This window comes from Micropterus salmoides, unplaced genomic scaffold (assembly GCF_014851395.1).
Source record: "Micropterus salmoides isolate LMB-PRFRI ecotype aquatic unplaced genomic scaffold, ASM1485139v1 Ms_hic_scaffold_17, whole genome shotgun sequence".
Classification (NCBI taxonomy): Eukaryota; Metazoa; Chordata; class Actinopteri; order Centrarchiformes; family Centrarchidae; genus Micropterus; species Micropterus salmoides.
The window spans coordinates 24812202-24830481 of record NW_024040817.1 but is presented as its reverse complement, the minus strand read 5'-3'; the positions used below and the strand labels follow the sequence as shown (position 1 = coordinate 24830481).

Sequence of the window (18280 nt, the reverse complement as noted above, 5' to 3'; positions counted from 1 at the left end):
AAATGTTATGCAAACACAAGTCCAATGACACAACTTTGACAAAGAAAAAAATTTGTCTATTCTTTTTCTGTCACCTACATGTAATATTGAAAGTATTTCCCTTTCTTAAAAGGGGCTATATGTAGTTTTTAGCGACCACTAGCAGTGCTGGTGTGTGCTCATAGAATCCGTAGTGAAAGGGTCTTCTACTGTGTTGTTTCCCTGCGCGTTATGTAGCATTACTGTATATTATGTGGGTCACGTAAGTTACAGTGACTGAGAGGTGGAGAATCTGTGTACCTGGGTATCGGTAAAAGATAATAAATCTAAACTGAACGTTAAGACGCAAACAGGGGCAGAACCATGCTAACGCAGCATAGCTGGCTGCCCCTGCCTTGCATCACTATATGCTAGTATAAAGAAATCGCTCCACATTTGCTTTGAACCATTACATCATTTCTTGCAGGCTAAAATCAACACTTTGACATAATATCGGAGGTACACAGGATAGTAATAGGGGTTTTTGATCATAAGTAATCATAACAAGTGCATGTGTACAGCTGTCCTTATTTATGACAGCGGTGAATCACACCCGGAAACAATAAGAGCCCCAAATCACGCAAAAAAATCTTACATAATGTTGCTTTAAACCTTTTGTTTTTAAGAGAAAGATGTGTTTGCCGTACTTCTTACAGGATTTGTTACATCTAATTTACCAACTACGCTACACAACACGCTTCATTACTCTTATTGGCTGACGTCTATCCAATTGCATCCAGAGGCATTTTGGTCTGCACCCCTTGATAACTCGCCTTGGAAATTGAAAATTAACACAAATTAGTCTGGCTAAGCCAGGCTGCATTTGTTTGTTTATGTTAATTTGTTTATGTATTTTTGTTATTTATGTAAATTTGCTGACTACTACAGCCTTGAGAAAATGATTGTAATAGAAAATTAATGTAATGGATTATTTACTTCAGGTAGTAATCACGTAAATTTTTTAAAATGAGTACTGAGCCCAACACTGCTCCTAACCATGGATGAAATAACAGGATTTCTTTTCCAGTGGTAGCTTAAGTTAAATTTGGGTCAAGTCCTTGCGTAGCAAACTTACAAATACCTCACAAACACTTTCTTTTTGCATGCATGAGACCTGCAAATGGCTGTGGATCATTTAGAATGAATTATCCCTATTTTAAAGTTCTCTGGAGATGCCATCCACTGGCAAAAAAAATAAAATATTCCCATGCTACATTTAGGACCAGAGTATGCAGGCCAACCACAGTTGCATGGTAACAACACCCTTTCATTTTGAGGAAGACAACAAAAGTTCCCACTGCTAAAGGGCATGAGAGGAGAGGATGGAGGAAGAAGGTAATGATCTCCCTTCATCTCCAAAGAACACTTCAGTGACACTTTGGTGCGACAGGACGGAACATGATGTAACAGGTGAAAAATTGATGACTACAATTAAAACAGGCAGAGCCAAGACAGGCAACGCTGCCATGAAGGTCTTGAGAGCCTAATGTCGCAGGAAGGAGGAGAGCATTGATGAATTACAGGCCTTTTCACTGACTTTAAACAGACTGAGGGCTTTTTATACAGACAAATTAGAAAGTTGTAGATGGAAAAGAAACAGAAGCAGAGGAAAGTAAGAAGACAGAAGTTAAAGAATAATGCCTCTCCTGTGGTAGGAAACGCAGCTTCAGAAAGAACAGAAAAGCAACTTAAATCAACATTATGTATGCATACCGTCTGCATGTAGCTGTGTGTTTAGCTTTGAAAAGCAGAGCAGAGCAGTCAGATGCATAGAGAGAAACAGCAACAGAACATGAAATATCGAGGCTGGAAGACAAGGTGGGCTGAGGAGTAGGAGGGAGAGATAGCAGAGACCAAAAGTCTCTTTATCCAACTGTGTGTTGCCTAAGCCCTCCGCGGGGAGTCAATGACACACAGTAAATGGGATCTTCAAAGGAGGAACAAGAAGAGAGTGTCTTAGCCCCGCTTACAGAAATCAAAAGGCTTAGGCGAGCCTTACCCAGCAGGATAATGGAAAATGGAATATCACACCCCGCACAAGACAGTCGTAATGAAAATGGCAGGGAAATCTGCTGGCAGCCTTGTTCTCGAATTATACAAAGCCCTATACAACATGCTCCTCTCTTCTTCTCTACCCATTATAATCTTTAGACTAGAAGTCACCTTCTTTTCGTTCTCCCTCCCTAATTCTGTCATCAGTTTTCACTTTATTTCACTACTCAATCCTTCATTGTCCCAAAAGTCACAATTTTTCCACTCTTCACTGTCAAAGGTGAGCGGTCAGTGTAAATCTTACTGTTTATTCATGCAAAGATCTCCCCTTTTGGAATGCTGGGAGATAAATAACCAGCCAACAGTCCAAGGTCAAGAAGATAACAGTACAAAGGAGATGAAGCAGAGGGGAGTGTGAAGGAATGAGATGAAGATAAAAGCCAGGGCAGGTGTGTGAGTTCAACAGTATGGCCTGATATATTAGTTTCAAGCTTCCAGTGCAGTGACACAAGTTTATGAGATCATTCTGACATGTCGTCTTAGTGCGGAGACACACTGAGCCAGTCCGTCCTGTGATGAGAGCCAGCTGAGGTTCTCCCTGCAGAGGGGACACAGCTGTGAGAAGGTAATATGAAACATCTGGGGATCACAAGAGTTTATAAAACCTCAAAAGGGCCCAGGAATGAGAGGATGACAGTGCAAAGAGAGTCCATGTGTGTTCAGTTTGTGTGTGTGTCTGGCTCCCTCTGCGTCACTGACCACCTGTGGATGAGTGAGTTCATAGTGAGCTAATCTTATCCACTGCTGCCACTCTCCTCGTGCTTCCCTCACCAGATGAATAGGCATCTTTGTTACTTTGGAGCTCAGCTGGCAACATTCTCATCTCTGTGACACCATACTGTGTCTTTTAAACAGTATGTGTGCAGACAAACGCATGCAGTGATCGATGACTAATACTTGAACTGATGAGTTGATCGCGTGACTGTGCTAGTCAAACAAAGTTCAAATTAAGAAGTTCTACATCGTCTTGTGCGATCTTTGTAGGCACCTTTGGAGGCTTACATTTTTTTCCGGGTATCCTGTGGGTCACGGGATTCTTGTGGGATTCCTGCAGGATTCCTGCGTGATGGGAGTCAATTTCACTGATCATCATGGGACTGGGACATGGCAGGAAACAAAAGTAAATGGGAGCAGGCAGGGTGGGAATCATATGTCCGCTTTGTATATATACATATCTTTTTTTTAAAAGGATGGGACGGGAGTCGTCTTGCAGCACTGGGACAGGACAGGATTATTTTTGAGGGAGCGGGGTGGGACATGAGTGAAAATCCACTCCTGTGTCACCCTCTAGTCACCAACACCAATAAGAACGTTTTCCCTGTTTTGGGATAAAGTTCTTTAAAAAAAAAAAAAACAGCTACATAAGACTACTCGTATAGTAACTGGAGCTGAAACAATTAGCTATTAGTCGATTGACTGAACATTCTCAGGTTCTTCTCAACTGTTTTTTCTTTTTTTTGATAAAATTAGCAATTTGAAGACATAACCTTGGACTTTATGAAAGTGCGATGGGCATTTAAACTGTCTACTACTATCTGATATTTTATAGCTGAATTTGATTAAATGAGGAAAGAACTGTCAGATTAATTAATCATAACGGCAATAATTTGTTGCATTCCTAATAGTAACTCTTCTTCAGCGCCTCTCTGGGTGTCCCTTCATGATGGAGACACACTGCTTGACTTTAGATCTTAGCAATTATAATATGGGGTCAGGAGCACAGTGTTTGAGGTTTAAGGACTGAAAATTCAGTTTTTATATGAGCTCGTCAGCAACTGTAGCAAAGTCCAGTGGGAAACGCAATGCAAAGACGCAAGTATACCCCTGTGGATGACCTTGACCAAAAATACAGAAAAGGACAGGTACTCGCACTACATGTGTGACATCCAGTCGTTTCCCAGTCTGTGAGGTGTTGCGTTCTCCGACATGAACAACCTTTCAGGTGTTGTGAGGGACATAGGCAGGGTTTGGAAAGTGGCCAAAACCACAGACATGACACATATTTCAGAAGCACATGGTGAGGATCTAGTCTCATTGAGTTTATCTCCTGCATGTTTCATTAGCCTTCTACACCTGGACGCTGCGTTACTGCAGCGCTGAGGCACTATGCTCTGTGTGGCTGTAAGCTAATGGTTCACTAGTATATAAATAAAGGCAACTACTTGAAGACAACTTTGAAGAGTATTGCATCAACACAGCTGCACATGTGCAATAGCCAGCTTATGTAATACAATGCATTCTTTTCTTCTGTCTCCTGCTCAATCTGACCTGATTTTGGGGCATTATGCAGCAAAAAGTAGCCACAAAAAACAGGAAACAAGCCTCATCTCAAGACGGTCTGAGGAGTCCTGCGTTTGTGTGCTGGAGGGGTGCCCATGCGTAAGGAAATGGGCTGGAATGCATTCATACCCCAAGTTTCTGAATAAACTCCCAATGAATGAGGCGGCATAAACAGGAGAATAGAGGACGGCAATCCCACGCGCCCACATGGACACCGACCACCCTGAGAGAAAATTAAATCAAGATGTGCTTGTATCCACACATATTCATTATCTAGAATGAGTATAGTCCAGCTTTATTTTTGTACACACACACAACCACACACACGCACAAACCTTAACTGGACTACTGGACAGCCGACGCATATCTCTATACCATTAACACAGAGGGTTCAGTATAGAGGTCGACTGATTAATCTGCATTTTTTTAACATAATCGGCATCGGCCAATATCCAAGTATATCAAGCCGATTATTAGGCAGGCGCATCTGTGGGCAGCCTAGTGTTGTCGTGGAACACGTGTTTGACGCGCGCTGCCGCTAGAGTCATTGTCCAGCCGAGTGAGCAGCAGACCTCATCCAGTGCCTAAGGAGCTAACGGTAAGGATTCAATTCTTATTACTCCTTTATATTTAATTAAAAACTTTTGATATGTTACTGCCAACTTCGAGAAAAAACCTGAATAAGACACATGACATTCGGCTAATTTGGATCGTAGTTGAAGTTGCATTATCACAGAAGAGTTGCTATCATGTCACAATAAGTAAGCAATAATTTTGCAATTACAGAGTGAATCTGAGACTTTTATTTGTTCTGTTTGTGTGTCTTATATTTGAGAGGGTTGTCACTCAATGCAGAGAAATAAGTAATAAAAAAGATACCAACGCACTATAGGCTAGTGACAGACTGGCTTGGCTTTGCTTTGCTAACGTGTAGCTACAGACAGACCCGGTGCTAATACGGCACTGGAACCTTAACGACCGTTATCTACCGCACCAAATATCAACGCGGATTTCTGTGCTTCAGTTCGGTGCAAATAGAGGTTAAAAACCAAGCAAATATCGGCCAAAATAAATTGACAGCATTAATCGGCCATCAGCCGACCCGGATTTCAAAAGATCGGTATCGGTATCGGCATCGGCGTGAAAAAAAACATATCGGTCGACCTCTAGTTCAGTAGGGTCAGTTGTTACCATGGAAACCTGTAGCATCGATGACCAATTTCAGCCATATTGGTGACACACAGGAAGTGAACTTTCAAGGCAATTATAAGGGAACATGTTTTTCAATATACAGACTACAAGTCACTCCCCAAGAAAAATGAGAGTCTGTCAAGAATTGATGAGTGTTGGTCTCATTATTATTGCTGTTTGGTTCCAGTTAATGTTGGTCATATTTCATGCTGTCTAATGACACAAGCGGACAAATGCATTTTGTAATATTCTAATGCACCGACTCCAACTAATAGCCAAATAACCATGACAGCTGTCAGCACTATGGTCCGTGGTAGGTTTGTGGTGGACAAATTGCATCTGCAGTGCATGAAAAGTCTTTACAACACTGTTTATCACAAATGTCTTTACAAATATCAGCTTGAAGCAAACATAAAAGCCTTTGCTGTAACAGTGGATGTTTTTTAGCAGAGTGACTTCGCCTTTTGGATTTGGTACATTATTGTTTCCCTAAAAGTACTTGAACAGAAACCAGTAGACTGAAGCCAAAACGAAAGTGTGTAGACTTATTTTCTTTCAGTTTGTGCCTTGGAGATGGTTTGTTATGGGTGTACAGTGGTGACCAGGTGAGAAGGTAATGGGGGATATGCCAAGCAACAGTAAAAATGAAAGAGAAAGAGAGATTTATCAGCATCTTAAAATGCGTGAAGTTATGCTCTGTTTATTACAGCAAAGTAAGAGTACAGCCTAAAAAATGATCAATTCAAACTGCATGGGTCCAAGCATCAAAAGCAGCTATAACTGATATTTTGGCCACTCGGTGCTGCAGAACTACATGCACAGACAATACTGACATAATATTTTACAACACGGACAGGTTTCTGGATGTAATATTGCCGCAACTTTTAGCTTTGTTTTAGTCAGTACTGTAGGGGAAATATCTGGCTCCACTGTGTTCACCAGCTTGTCATTAAAATAGCTTTTTTTGCTGAAAACAGCTGCATGATGAGAGCAGAGTGAACCAAAACAGTAAAGTTATGGGTCACAAAAAACTAAACAATGAACTGAAAGATGTTAAAAAGTGATGATTCTCTGTGGGTTTGTCACAACCAGCAACCCCTTTCACATGTTAATGTAACAAATATGGATAACTATGGCTTTAAGGCTAGAGTTGATACAAGCAACCTTGTGTCCAGAAACTCAAAGTTCACCATTTTGTCAACAATAACCTAAGAGGCAGAAGAGAGAGGCAATGGAATTGTATAAAAACACAGGTAGAACAAAAATAGACCTGGGTGAGGATAGAAAAATGTCAACAGCAAAGTTGTGACAGACAAATCTCAGTGGCAGAGCATTATCTGACATCAGTCTGTGTCTGTGCGAGCTTGCATTAAACCTGTTTGTCTGGTGCTTCTGGGACTGTTAACAGAGACATTGATCAGCGTGAGACAGGCTAAGCTCTGTTTTCCACTTTGGGTAAAATGGTCTGGCAATAACGCTCACACAATCATAAAATAATACCCACTCTTAGTCACAGGATCACAAAACACTGAGGACAGTATCCCTGTCACAGACAGTGAGGTGCATGGTGGTTTGGGGGAAAACAGCAGCAAACAAAGTCGAATTCAGAGTCTTAAATTACATACTCTGTTACTCTACTCATCTGTCAGCGGGAGGAATAAATCACTGGAAAAAATTAACCACTCTTGCCCACACACCACCCACTTCTGCACACTTGTGCAATAAGCAGGAAGTCTTGAAGCTGACTAAGGTAAAGTCAGCATGGCATTATTGTCACTCTGCATCTTAAAAGCTTACTGTGGGAACTAATTCACAAGAGCACACACCCACAGGCAACCCACAATCTACATAAACTACATAAGCCAGTTCCAAATGGGAATACAATTTCTACAAATACAAATGAAAAGCTACTTCGACCGACATCTATGCATCCACTCCAGACATCCTGCGTTCCTCTTACCTGTTTTCAGTTTGTCTCGACGTCCAAACAGCCAGTAGCCTTTAAGCTTTTCCCTGTTGGGACTCGGGGACAGGGTTGCGGAGAAGTTTTTCTCTGTCTGCACCTTCTTCTTCTTCTTCTGGACGCTGTTCCCCATTTTGGGGCAGTCCTCAAGCCCCTATAGGGGGTCTATCATCCCGTCGTCCTGTTACATTACATCTGTATTCCTTTTCTTAAGACCTTCCCACATCCCTCACTCTCCTGCATGAAAACACACCCTGAGTCAAAGTCAATAACCTGTAGTCCCGGTGGTCAAATTACTCCCGATGATTCAGTCCTGCTGACACACTCACACACGGTACGGTACAGTGTATGTGTGCTAAAGACCCACTGACACCATTACTATGAAACTAACACGCCCCAGCTCTAATGCTTTCACACACACAGATCCAGTATCCCAAAATACAACACAAACAAATCCCCTTCTTCAAGCTGACACACTTCCAGTCCTGTACATCCTGCTCGTGGAGCAACGGCAGCATCCAACACGGACAAGCTCACTACCAAGTAGTGTGTGTGTATGTGTGATTCTGTGTGTGCAAGTGCCCCTCCCACTCCCTGCCTCTGTGATCGCTGAGTTCCCGAGCCGAGCATTCACACAGCTGAGCATTTTTCAGTGTTGGAGAGGAGATGAAAACACCCAACATACTCACAAGTACAAACACAAACACAAACACAAACACAAACACACACATACACATACGTCTCCATCATATAGAATGATTGACACGTCTTTCTCTAGTGGTTTATGGCACTCTTCAGTCGTGTACCTCCCCTAATTTCCTCTTTAAGCGAGCAGTGATCAGTTGTCTTTATTGCAAGCCATTGTAAGCCCAGCTGATTGATCCTGTCAACACTATGTGGTGATGGAGAAAACACAGATTCCTCTCTCTCACACGCACACACACACACAAAGCTGCTGATAGGAACAGAGCAGTTTATCAGTGGTGTTTATTTGCAGGAATGAGTACCCAAAAGAGGGAATAAATACTGAGATTAAGGCAAGAGTGGGAACCAAATACAGCAGCAGGATTCTTAATAATTCAAGTGATCTTTACAGGTACAGCTCTCCTGTCTGGCACGTTTTGAAATTCCTCACACACACACACACACACACACACACACACACACACACACACACACACACACACACACACACACACACACACACACTCTGCCACAAGTATAAAAACTAAAAAGAGCATGAACAGGCAACCGGTCGGACAGATCAAAGCGTGTTTTGAGATGAGAACATTCCAGCTAACTACAGATGCTAAGGCAGATGGGTGAGTTACAGAAACAGGGATGACGGGGGATTCCAGAGGAGCAATGCTTATGTTTAACAGAGCACACACACAGTAATGTGGGACAATATTCTGGAAACATAAGGAAGCAAAATAAACAATAAACAGGGCAACGCTAGGCAGAAGTGCTAACATCTTTACTGTAACTTCCTTGTTCCGTTCCGTTGTTTCCCTCTATCCCTAAAAATGAACATATCTTACAGTGCTGAAAAGTCTCTGCACACCACGATGACTTGGCAGGGTATGTCCCATAACAATGATGATGTCATGACCTTTGCTGTCTGTCTACAAAATGCCGGTGACACCCCTCCCAGAACTTGTGGATCGATAGCTGTCATCTGGAACAAGGTCAGAAAGAGACACATAGAAGAATGATAAAATGACACCTCTCAGCATGTAGCATGCTGCTCATTGCGCATGAAGCTGAGAAAACAGACGCAGAGGAAGGGAGCTGAACATGAAGCCATGATGAAGCTCCTCATCATGGTTATCCTGATCACGTATCTTCCTACCCCTCAAACCTCCCCCCCGACCCCCCACCCCTTGTGATGTGTACAGAGAGCTGCTGGAAGATAAAAAGCAGATTTACTAACAGGGGGGAGTTGTGAGGAAGGGGAGAGGTGCCAGACTGCTGGGTAAAGAAAGAGTGTCTGAAGAGCAGGAGGACTAACTGGGAATTTCTAATTACGAATATGAATGTTTACAGTAAATGTATATAAATCTATCTGCCATGAGAGAAGAAGAAATGGAAGTGGAGTCTGATATCATTCAAGCTCCCCATTACACTGAGTGTAAAATGATCCTCAATAAAACGCTCACAGAGAGATCCCGCCTGTTAATGCAGCCCCACCAGAACCACACCCAGTACATCAGCGCTGGTAGAGTACTCTGAGCTCACTATCGCATCTGTCATAGAGCTGTGAGAGAGCACTTCCATAGCGTGTCTCTGTGTGTGTCGGGTGCTCGGTACTCTGCCTTCACCTACGAGCTGCATTACAGCACACATGCCCTAGATACATTTAAATAGGAGTGTGATCAAAGTATGTGTCATTGTCGAGAGAGATTTTTACTTGACAGTTTCAGGGAACTCAAGCGGGAGCAAAGCGAGTCAGTCTGTATGTACGCATGAGTAAATTAAAGGACATTTGTGTAGAAGTATGCTGTTGTCAGGGTGACCTCCAGCAGGGGCCTCAAGACAGGATGAGGGAATCTACCTTTCTAAATGTTTCTTTGGTGAGTGTGTACCTGAGATTAGGAAGGTCTGGGACCAGAGGCTTTAATTAGGACATTTGTTTAAAAAACTTAGATTGACCTACAGGGCACCCATGGCATCTGACACTCCTTAGTACAGTTCTTTGCAGTTTGAGTTCCACATCCAATGACATCTGCCAACATCTGTCCAGCACTCCCATCTTGTGGCAACGCACTGCTATCACAATAAAAGCCCTAAAGACATACAGTGACATTGACGCAAAGCACTCAAAACCATACCCACTGAATAACAGGTGACTTATAGGTAAGTCCCGCCAGCCATCTTGGTAATGCCTCCAGGCAGTTATTTCGGACTAACAACACCAGGCTCCTATCTGAATGTATGGGGGTGAGAGCCATAACTGCACTTTCACTGGTCACCGGGACATAAAAACTGCATGTATAGAATCATCAGTAAAATCTGATACCCTACCGGCTATCCTTCTACTATGCATGCGTGGTAGATCCTTACATCAGTGGAACCACAAGATTGGCTGAAATTCCCACCTCGGCTGTTAAAAGCAGACAACTGGATTTCTAGCGGGAGGTGGCAGGATAACCGCCATCTTTGGTGTTACCAGCTTTCCCTATAGAGTTGTATTGACAATTCTTAAAGCGGTGTGTCTCCTCTTGAAACATCTCTGATAACATCCAGCCGCAGACCTGCAAGAGCAACAGTTTCAGACATGGACCTGCAGTTCCAGTCTACACGGAAGTTGAAGACATGCCAAGGTGCGCCATCTACAGGCAAGGGAAGTAACAACTGCAGATTTTTCTTTGCACATGTACCTAAATACATTAAGAAATTAAGCAAATGATCATGTATGTGGACAAAGTTCTCTGGAAACTCTTAACCGAGACCTTTTCTCCTGATAATTCATAGAAGTCCTTGTTGGATGGTCGAAGGGCTTTAGAACCCTCCACCTTATTATATCTTATTATATCATATGTGAGTTTGAGCGTGTGAGGCCAGTGAGATGATAAATCAGTGTGAGACTGATGCTTAAATCAGGGACAAACATATCAAGATAAAGTGGTCTGTGTTCCAAGATGTTTTACCCAGCCCAAGCCATCAGAACATATATGGTCCCAAATGTCACTTTACTCAAGACTGACTGAATTCCTCAGTTGCTTAGTCACCGTCTGGTCTATTCTTCTCTTCACAGAGTAAAGTCAGAAAGAGGGAACACGCAGCTGGATCAGGTAAACATTGTTCAACAGGTGTATCTATTACAACAAGTTACATAACAGGAGCCACACACACGCAAAGTCTTGAGGGTCAATCTGTTGCATATGCCTGTGTATACAGACTCCCACTCCCTCACCCAACCTGATGTCTTCCAGCTGCTTCCCCGCCACATCAAACACACTCCATGTCCTATTTAACAACCCATTAGCTCTTATTCCGTAAACGATGCCTATGGAACAAAAGCTCTGGTTGTTGATCACGAGTCATTTTAGTAATTGTTCCTATTGTACATCTTCCTATGTATATGTAAATGTATCTCTGCGTTGTTCGCAACAGTTTTGACAAAGAATGTGCGCTCATATTTCTCTACAAAAACATGGTAAAATATTAATAAAATGCCATATTAGCTACAGTAAAGATGACAAAACACATTATCATAAAGGATGATGAGGACAAACAAACACAGTATGTTTCCACATTACAGTGATTTTCCAGTAAGCTCTACAATGTGTTTTGCTCTGCGTGTGTGTGTGTGTGTAAGGGCTGTATCATCATGAGGGTGAAATTAAATCTGATTAACACAGACATATGAAGAGTGGGGGGCTGTAACCTCAATCCTTATTATGCTTTCCTATTCTTCCTACGCCATCTCCATCTGCCGTTCATTCTCCCACTCTGCTGCAACGCACCTCTGCGCGCTACTCTACGGTGCCTCCTCACATTAAACGTGACCTGAAAGACGATTTACTCCGACATCACTATTGTTGCCCCACAGTACTGCTGCCACACAGCTACATGCTCCTCACAATGTCGTCGCCTGGGAGACGTTTACCTCACCTGCATGGCTTTAGGTCTGCGGTGATGGATGAGGTATTTGTTTACCCAGGTAAAATTACCTCACTCATCAAAGTGTGTGTGTGTGTGTGTGTGTGTGTGTGTGTGTTTGAGCGGCGGTGAATGATGTTCACATGGATCATTGTGTGGTTGCATTAAACTTTCACACCCCTCCCTCTCTGCCGCATGCCTTTCTTTGCCCTCCACTCACTCTTCTTCATCCTGTCAAATTGCATTTAAAGGAGCCCTGAGTTGTGGCCTGTAATAGAGCTAAGGCTGTATACAAAGTTGTCTATGTAATGAGATGTTTGCTCTTCAGTTACTCTGCTAGCCCTGTAATCGGCAATATAGTTTGTGAATCTACACACCCTGACTGTGTTTTGTGATGTGGCAGCCACACGCATGCAGTTAGAGAAACTCAAACACAGACAGGGATCCATTACGAACAAAGTTTGCATTTGTGACCCACTAAGAAGTATTCTCATACAGACACGTACGCACACACACATGATTTCACACATGTAGAAAATAATGGCTGCACACACAAACACATGGAATCCCTGTGCAAAATGACCTCACTGTTGAAACAGCCAGCAGCTGAAGATGGGCTGTGTTGTGTAAAGCAGGTAGTTGCAGGGGCTCTATATGCCCTTTTGTGTGTGTGTGTGTGTGTGTGAGTGTGTGTGTGTTTGGAGGTGATGTAATGAGTGCCAGGGCTGGATTGGCGCCTCCCTAAGCCCAGCAATATGCTGCTGACACACAAACACAGAGATACCCTCTGATACAGGGTAGCACTCGGTCGCACGCCCTCACACAGCACTGCAGACGTCGACACACAACTTTGAACACACGCTGATTACACAATAATAAACAGTGAAGACCAACACACCCACAGCAGTGCTGAATAGAGGGCATTAAGCAATCTGGGAAGCAAATCAAAAACAGTAATATGCAGTAATGAAGCAAAAGAGACTGAAAAATGTGAAAGAAAGAGAGACGTTTGTACGTGGGCATATGTGTGTGTGTGTGCTGAGACATCGCTCTAATTAAAAAAGCATTGAGAGAGTGTTCCCTAGGAGTCCTCTCAAGGCTGAATTGGGCTTTGTGATTCGCTGTAATCTCTCCTCTCTATCGCATAACTCTAGGCCCAATCTGGCATCCTGGCTGCCCTTGATACACACACACACACACACACACACACACACACACACACACACACACAAATGCCCGCACAAATGGCTCCCAGGAATTCAGCACATCAAAGAGTGTTATTATTAAATTTTTTTGTGTAGGAGAGGAATCTGTAAAATATAGTCGGCAGTCAGCGCTGGACTGCAGAGCTCTGGATCACGGACGAGCAGATCTGAGGCAGGCATGTCGGGACGACACGGCCAATGTAAACCCACCTACCATGGCATTGTTATAGTTAGAGCCACATGTCATTGCTGCAGGAACAAGAAGGTGCAGTGGCCCACTGGAGGAGAATAGAGCCAGATTTGTTCTGTTTTGTTGGTGTTTGAAACATCATGTCAAGTGTCTGTAAGTAGCAATAAGGGAGGGGTTGTAGATGTAGCTTATGTTACCTGATTGAGTTGTTTCCACTTGTTTCTAATGCATTCACTGGTTCAGAAACCTTTGTTGAAAGAGCAAACAGCTAACAACTGAAATTAGCAGGACAATGATAGTAGTATAAAGATCGGACAGGACGGGCCACTTTGTCAAAAAGAAACTTATGATAGTGAGCCATCCTTTTGCTTTGGAAATGGGGAAAATGTAAAAATAACCACACTAATAAAGTGTATGGATTAAACATATTGCAAATGTATGTGTACAAGCTGTTGTATAACAAGCTGTTAGACAAGGGGACTATGATGACGTGTGTGAGTATATGTGCAGTATGTGTGTGTGTGTGTGTGTGTCTGTGTGTGTGTCTGTGTGTGACAGTCTGACAGTTTTCTTTGTACAGACTTGTGCTTTTTCTCTTCAGGTTGGTTAAGGTTCAGGAAGAAGAATTTACTGGTGGGAAAACAGGCTTCGCTTAACAAGACAATCCAAACAGTTTATTCACACACAGACACACACAGGTGAGACAGAAAGCACCAGCTGTTCATGTTGGTCAAACGGCATGATTGTTCCTTCTGTTAGAATAAGACAGGACACCCTAGGCTACAGACCTCCTTTGTATGTTGACAGCAGGTTAACTTTGACAAGATCCTGTTAATGATCGACTTTGGAATATCGTGAGCATTAAGAGTCCTTCCACTTTCTGCTCTAATTAAAACAACCAATAGTAAACCCGTCTGCAGTTACATTGGTCAATCACAATCAGTCAACAGACAAACTAAAACAACAACAATAAAGCTACAGTTATTCAAAAACAATTTTCTTGCAATAAACACAATCTAAAATGCTGTGAAACAATAAGGGAATACAGTGAGCGAGCCATCTCTAGGTCACTTTTGGGTGTTCATGATTATCTGCGATCCGTTTCTTGGACCGGCTTGACAGTGGACCTCATTAGTCTTAAAATCAGAAAATCTCGGAGACAAAATGCCAAAAAATATGGTTCCCACACATTCTTACCATCAGCCTTTAACCACATCCTCTGTTGGGGAATTATTAGTTAATCTTTGGTTTCAAATGAAGTTACTGTCTGTTACCCATCCAGCATTCATAGTTCTCCATAGACCTTACAAAACCACAATGTAAGGCATAATAAGGGATCATGGAAGTCCCTTTTAGGCGGAACGAGCATAAAAACCACAAAAGACCAAAAAAAGGTCTGAAAGACTTTGACTCTGGATTTCCAAGAGTTGTTGGATAGTCACTACAGTGACACACACACAATGACAGAAGAGAAAGGGGTGGCTTTAGAGTTGGAACAAAAACAGGAAATGGGGACTGTGGGTAATCTCTGTGTTGCCGACCCAAGCAAACGCATCAGTAAACAGAAAGGGGGATTAGACCCCTGTGTCGTGTGGGCGTGTTGGGTGTGCGTCACTTTTTCCCAGTAATAAAATGTACAGACTGATGTCCTAACGATAACAAAATACCTTTTACCTTCCCATCTTAATCCGAAAGGCAACACATTTCTCAGAAACATCATGACTATGCAGCCTGTGATGATGGCAGACAAAACAAGATAGAATTATACAGTAGACTTGCCAAACAATCAAATCCTTAAAAACTCTGATCTTCTGAACTAAAGTGAACCTTGGCAACAGAACAGAACTTTCATGCACCTCTTACCAGAGACAGAAACTTTTTTATCACACTGATTTTCTCTAGATGATCCTTTCTTAATCCGTTTGAAAGTATGTTAAGCATAACCTTGGTAATTAAGGAAACAAAATACATTTCCTTGAAAATAGCTAGCAGTTTGATGAAATTATATTTCGAAGCTTACCTTAATAGTTTTTTTTTCTACTAAACCTGAACTAATTGGATTTGTTGGCCACTTGGGGGCTGTTATGTTCACCAAATAATCGCTGACTCTGGTCTGTCTGCTGTTTGCTAAAACTTAACATTGTAGGTCTTAAAATCAAAACAATGAGCTGAAAGATGCTAAGATGCTTTGTAGAGTTGAATGGAACTGCAGTCAGATTTCTGTGGGTTCGCCACTGTGAGCGACAGCTTTCACCTAACAGATATTTGACATTTGATCCACTGTTATGTAAAAATATTGATGGGGGAAGCATTAATGATATCACAGATTAATTATATAATAGTATTAGTTCAGATTTAGCATTAAAATTTTGTTTTTCACGTTCATATATACAAAGTGAGCTATAATGAGTAATTCAAAAGTGATTCAATTTTGTGACAAAATACTGAGCCTCGTCTATTGAACTTTTTTCTTCAACACATCATGCCTCTTTGCCACTCGTTGATACAAGCGGCATGGCATCGAACACAATAAGCCCGAAGCTCCGTGTTCACATACATGTTTTGTGTTTGCAAAACTTCTGGAGATACTGATATTGAGTGAGTGAGAGCATGCACAGCTCGTGCACGAGAAGTGATTGACACTGTGTTAAAGACTCCTCCTGGCTGTTTTGACTTGGGGTGGATTCCTGCAAATGGCATTAGGAGCACTAGGAGGAGCCAGAGGAACCTTTAATTATCCGTCTACTACTGTCCGGATACAGTAATAGTTTCAGCAAATATACCAAAAAGTTACTTTTATAAAGGTTACCTACTGAACCTTTAAATATTTGCAAGGGTGTCATTTTCAGAGACCTAGGAGCTTCCTCTATTGTCTTGTCATTTGTCATAGAAGCATCAGCTGATCACCTCAAATTAAAAAAGGTTCAATATAACATCTTGACCCACTCACCTTTTGTAGGGTCATGGTTCTGAAGTCCCAGTTTGGCATCTGTCACACCAATACAAGTTCGGTTCAGCCCATTGCCGACATTCTTCTTCCTGCGGCTCCCCTTTAACCAGCTGAAGGCCTGTCCCAGGGAGCTTCCCGGCTTCTTCTGCCCACGCTGAGCCCTCGCCTCCCGGGCTAAGATCTCAGTGATGTCCCTGGGCACCAGGTCGCCTGTAGACCTCCTCCGGGACATCCTGGAGGTTGGTCCTGGCAGCTAAGGTCCGGTGCCTCCACTCGGATCAGTGTGTCTTCTCAGAGGATCTGAAACGTCCCTGCTCTCCACAGTTTGATTAACCCCTCTGTCCCTCTTGGGCCTCGCTCAGTGTCTCTGTTTTTCCTGTCTGTCACCACCTGGGACAACAATGAGATCAGCAGGATGAGAGAGAGGGCGAGATTGAAAGACAGAAAAATAGGGTAAAGATGAAAGCCAGAGGGAGAATAGAGTGACGATAAAAAGCAAGAACAAGATGAAGAAATGAGCAGATTCATTATAACAGGGAGATTAACTGGAATAAGTCAAACTCACAGAGGATTATTACAAAATAAAAAGGATTGTGAAATAAAGAATTTTGAAAATAAAAGCAGAGGAGGAAACAAGAAAATACACCAGCCTAACTGATAACAATGTATCAAGAGCCGTCCCACATTGCCCTACTAAAGTTTTCCCTCCACTCATCCCCACCCTTTTTCTATTTTCTCATTTTTGTATATGTAGAGAAGCCCCCGGGGAGGAGAGCTTGATGTCTGCTGCATCTATGTGTGTGTATGTGAGACATGTGGTTCACATCAGTAGAAAATTGTGTATGGGTAAGTTGGTGAAGAGAAACAAGCTCAATTCAACTAAAACTAGCAGTGGAAAACTACTACAAAGTGAAAATGCGTACTTTACTACATAAAGACACATGTAAAGAAAGCAAATGCTGTCACATTAGCATACAATCCAAAACATTTGCTGTAAAATGGTCAGACAGAACATAACTGTATACAACTTACTTAGCGAGCGAGCTGTCCTCTCCTCTGCTCTCCTCTTTTCTCTCAGCCTGAGAACAGCTTTGCAGAGCGTGTGTGTGTGCATGTGTGTGTGTTTAACAGAGTGAATGAAGGTCCATGCTCTCTGAGTATGAGCCCCTCCCTCTGCATGAGAGCCAGCCTCTCGTCCCACCTCTCACAGTGTTGTTAGGAGTTAGCCGCGCCATTCCAGCGCTAGTTGCTTCTCCTCATGTTCCAGACAGCCAGTATTTAGCATTTTTGCTCCAGCATTGAGTCCTTCACGGGAGCTGCACGGGTCATTAGTAGTTACTTGTCCTGCTGTTTGCTTTCCTTATGTCTTTCCTCTTAGCCCCCGTTCCGGGGATCAGGTGCAGGCACCCCAGTATCCCTCAGGAGGGGAACACCTGGGCCACGAAACATCATGGCAGCTAGGAAAGACAAGCGTGGACCAGTGTATCCATGGAAGTCAAAATACAAGACAACATGTAGGGGAGGGGGCAGTAAAAAGAGGAAAAGGAAACCAGATGGCAAGGTTCCCTGGGATTACTACTGAGCAGTCTGGTGTTGGACTGGCAAAGGTGAAGAGGTTCAGCTGTTTTCTGCAGATAGGAGGGAGTGGCTCTTTCTTGTCACTGCCCAGCCAGGTGGAAACCCGATATACCTTGTTAAAAATAACACACACACAAACAATCAAACAGACAGGTAGGGCGAGTCACAAGGGAGCTAGTTACCTTTAATTATTGTCCAGTTGTGCTCAACCCCAACATACAGTACAAGCTCTGCCACTGAACTCTGAA

General features: G+C 42.8%; 1 protein-coding gene across 3 annotated transcripts in view; it reads right to left on the bottom strand.

Annotated features, from left to right (window-relative positions):
- The window catches only part of kiaa1522 (KIAA1522 ortholog), a 39353-nt gene extending 21305 nt beyond the window's left edge, over positions 1 to 18048 (bottom strand). The window contains exons 1-2 of one of the 3 annotated variants that reach the window (XM_038724541.1): positions 17487 to 18048; positions 16455 to 16844 (exon numbers count right to left, since the gene is read on the bottom strand). In XM_038724541.1, coding sequence (XP_038580469.1) covers positions 16455 to 16686 — 232 coding nt within the window. In that variant the 5' untranslated portion in view covers positions 16687 to 16844; positions 17487 to 18048. Of the gene's footprint in view, positions 1 to 7501; positions 8034 to 16454; positions 16845 to 17486 lie in introns of those variants that run through there. The other 2 variants (XM_038724542.1, XM_038724543.1) reach the window with 2 other exon arrangements.
- Between the last annotated feature and the right edge of the window lie 232 nt (positions 18049 to 18280).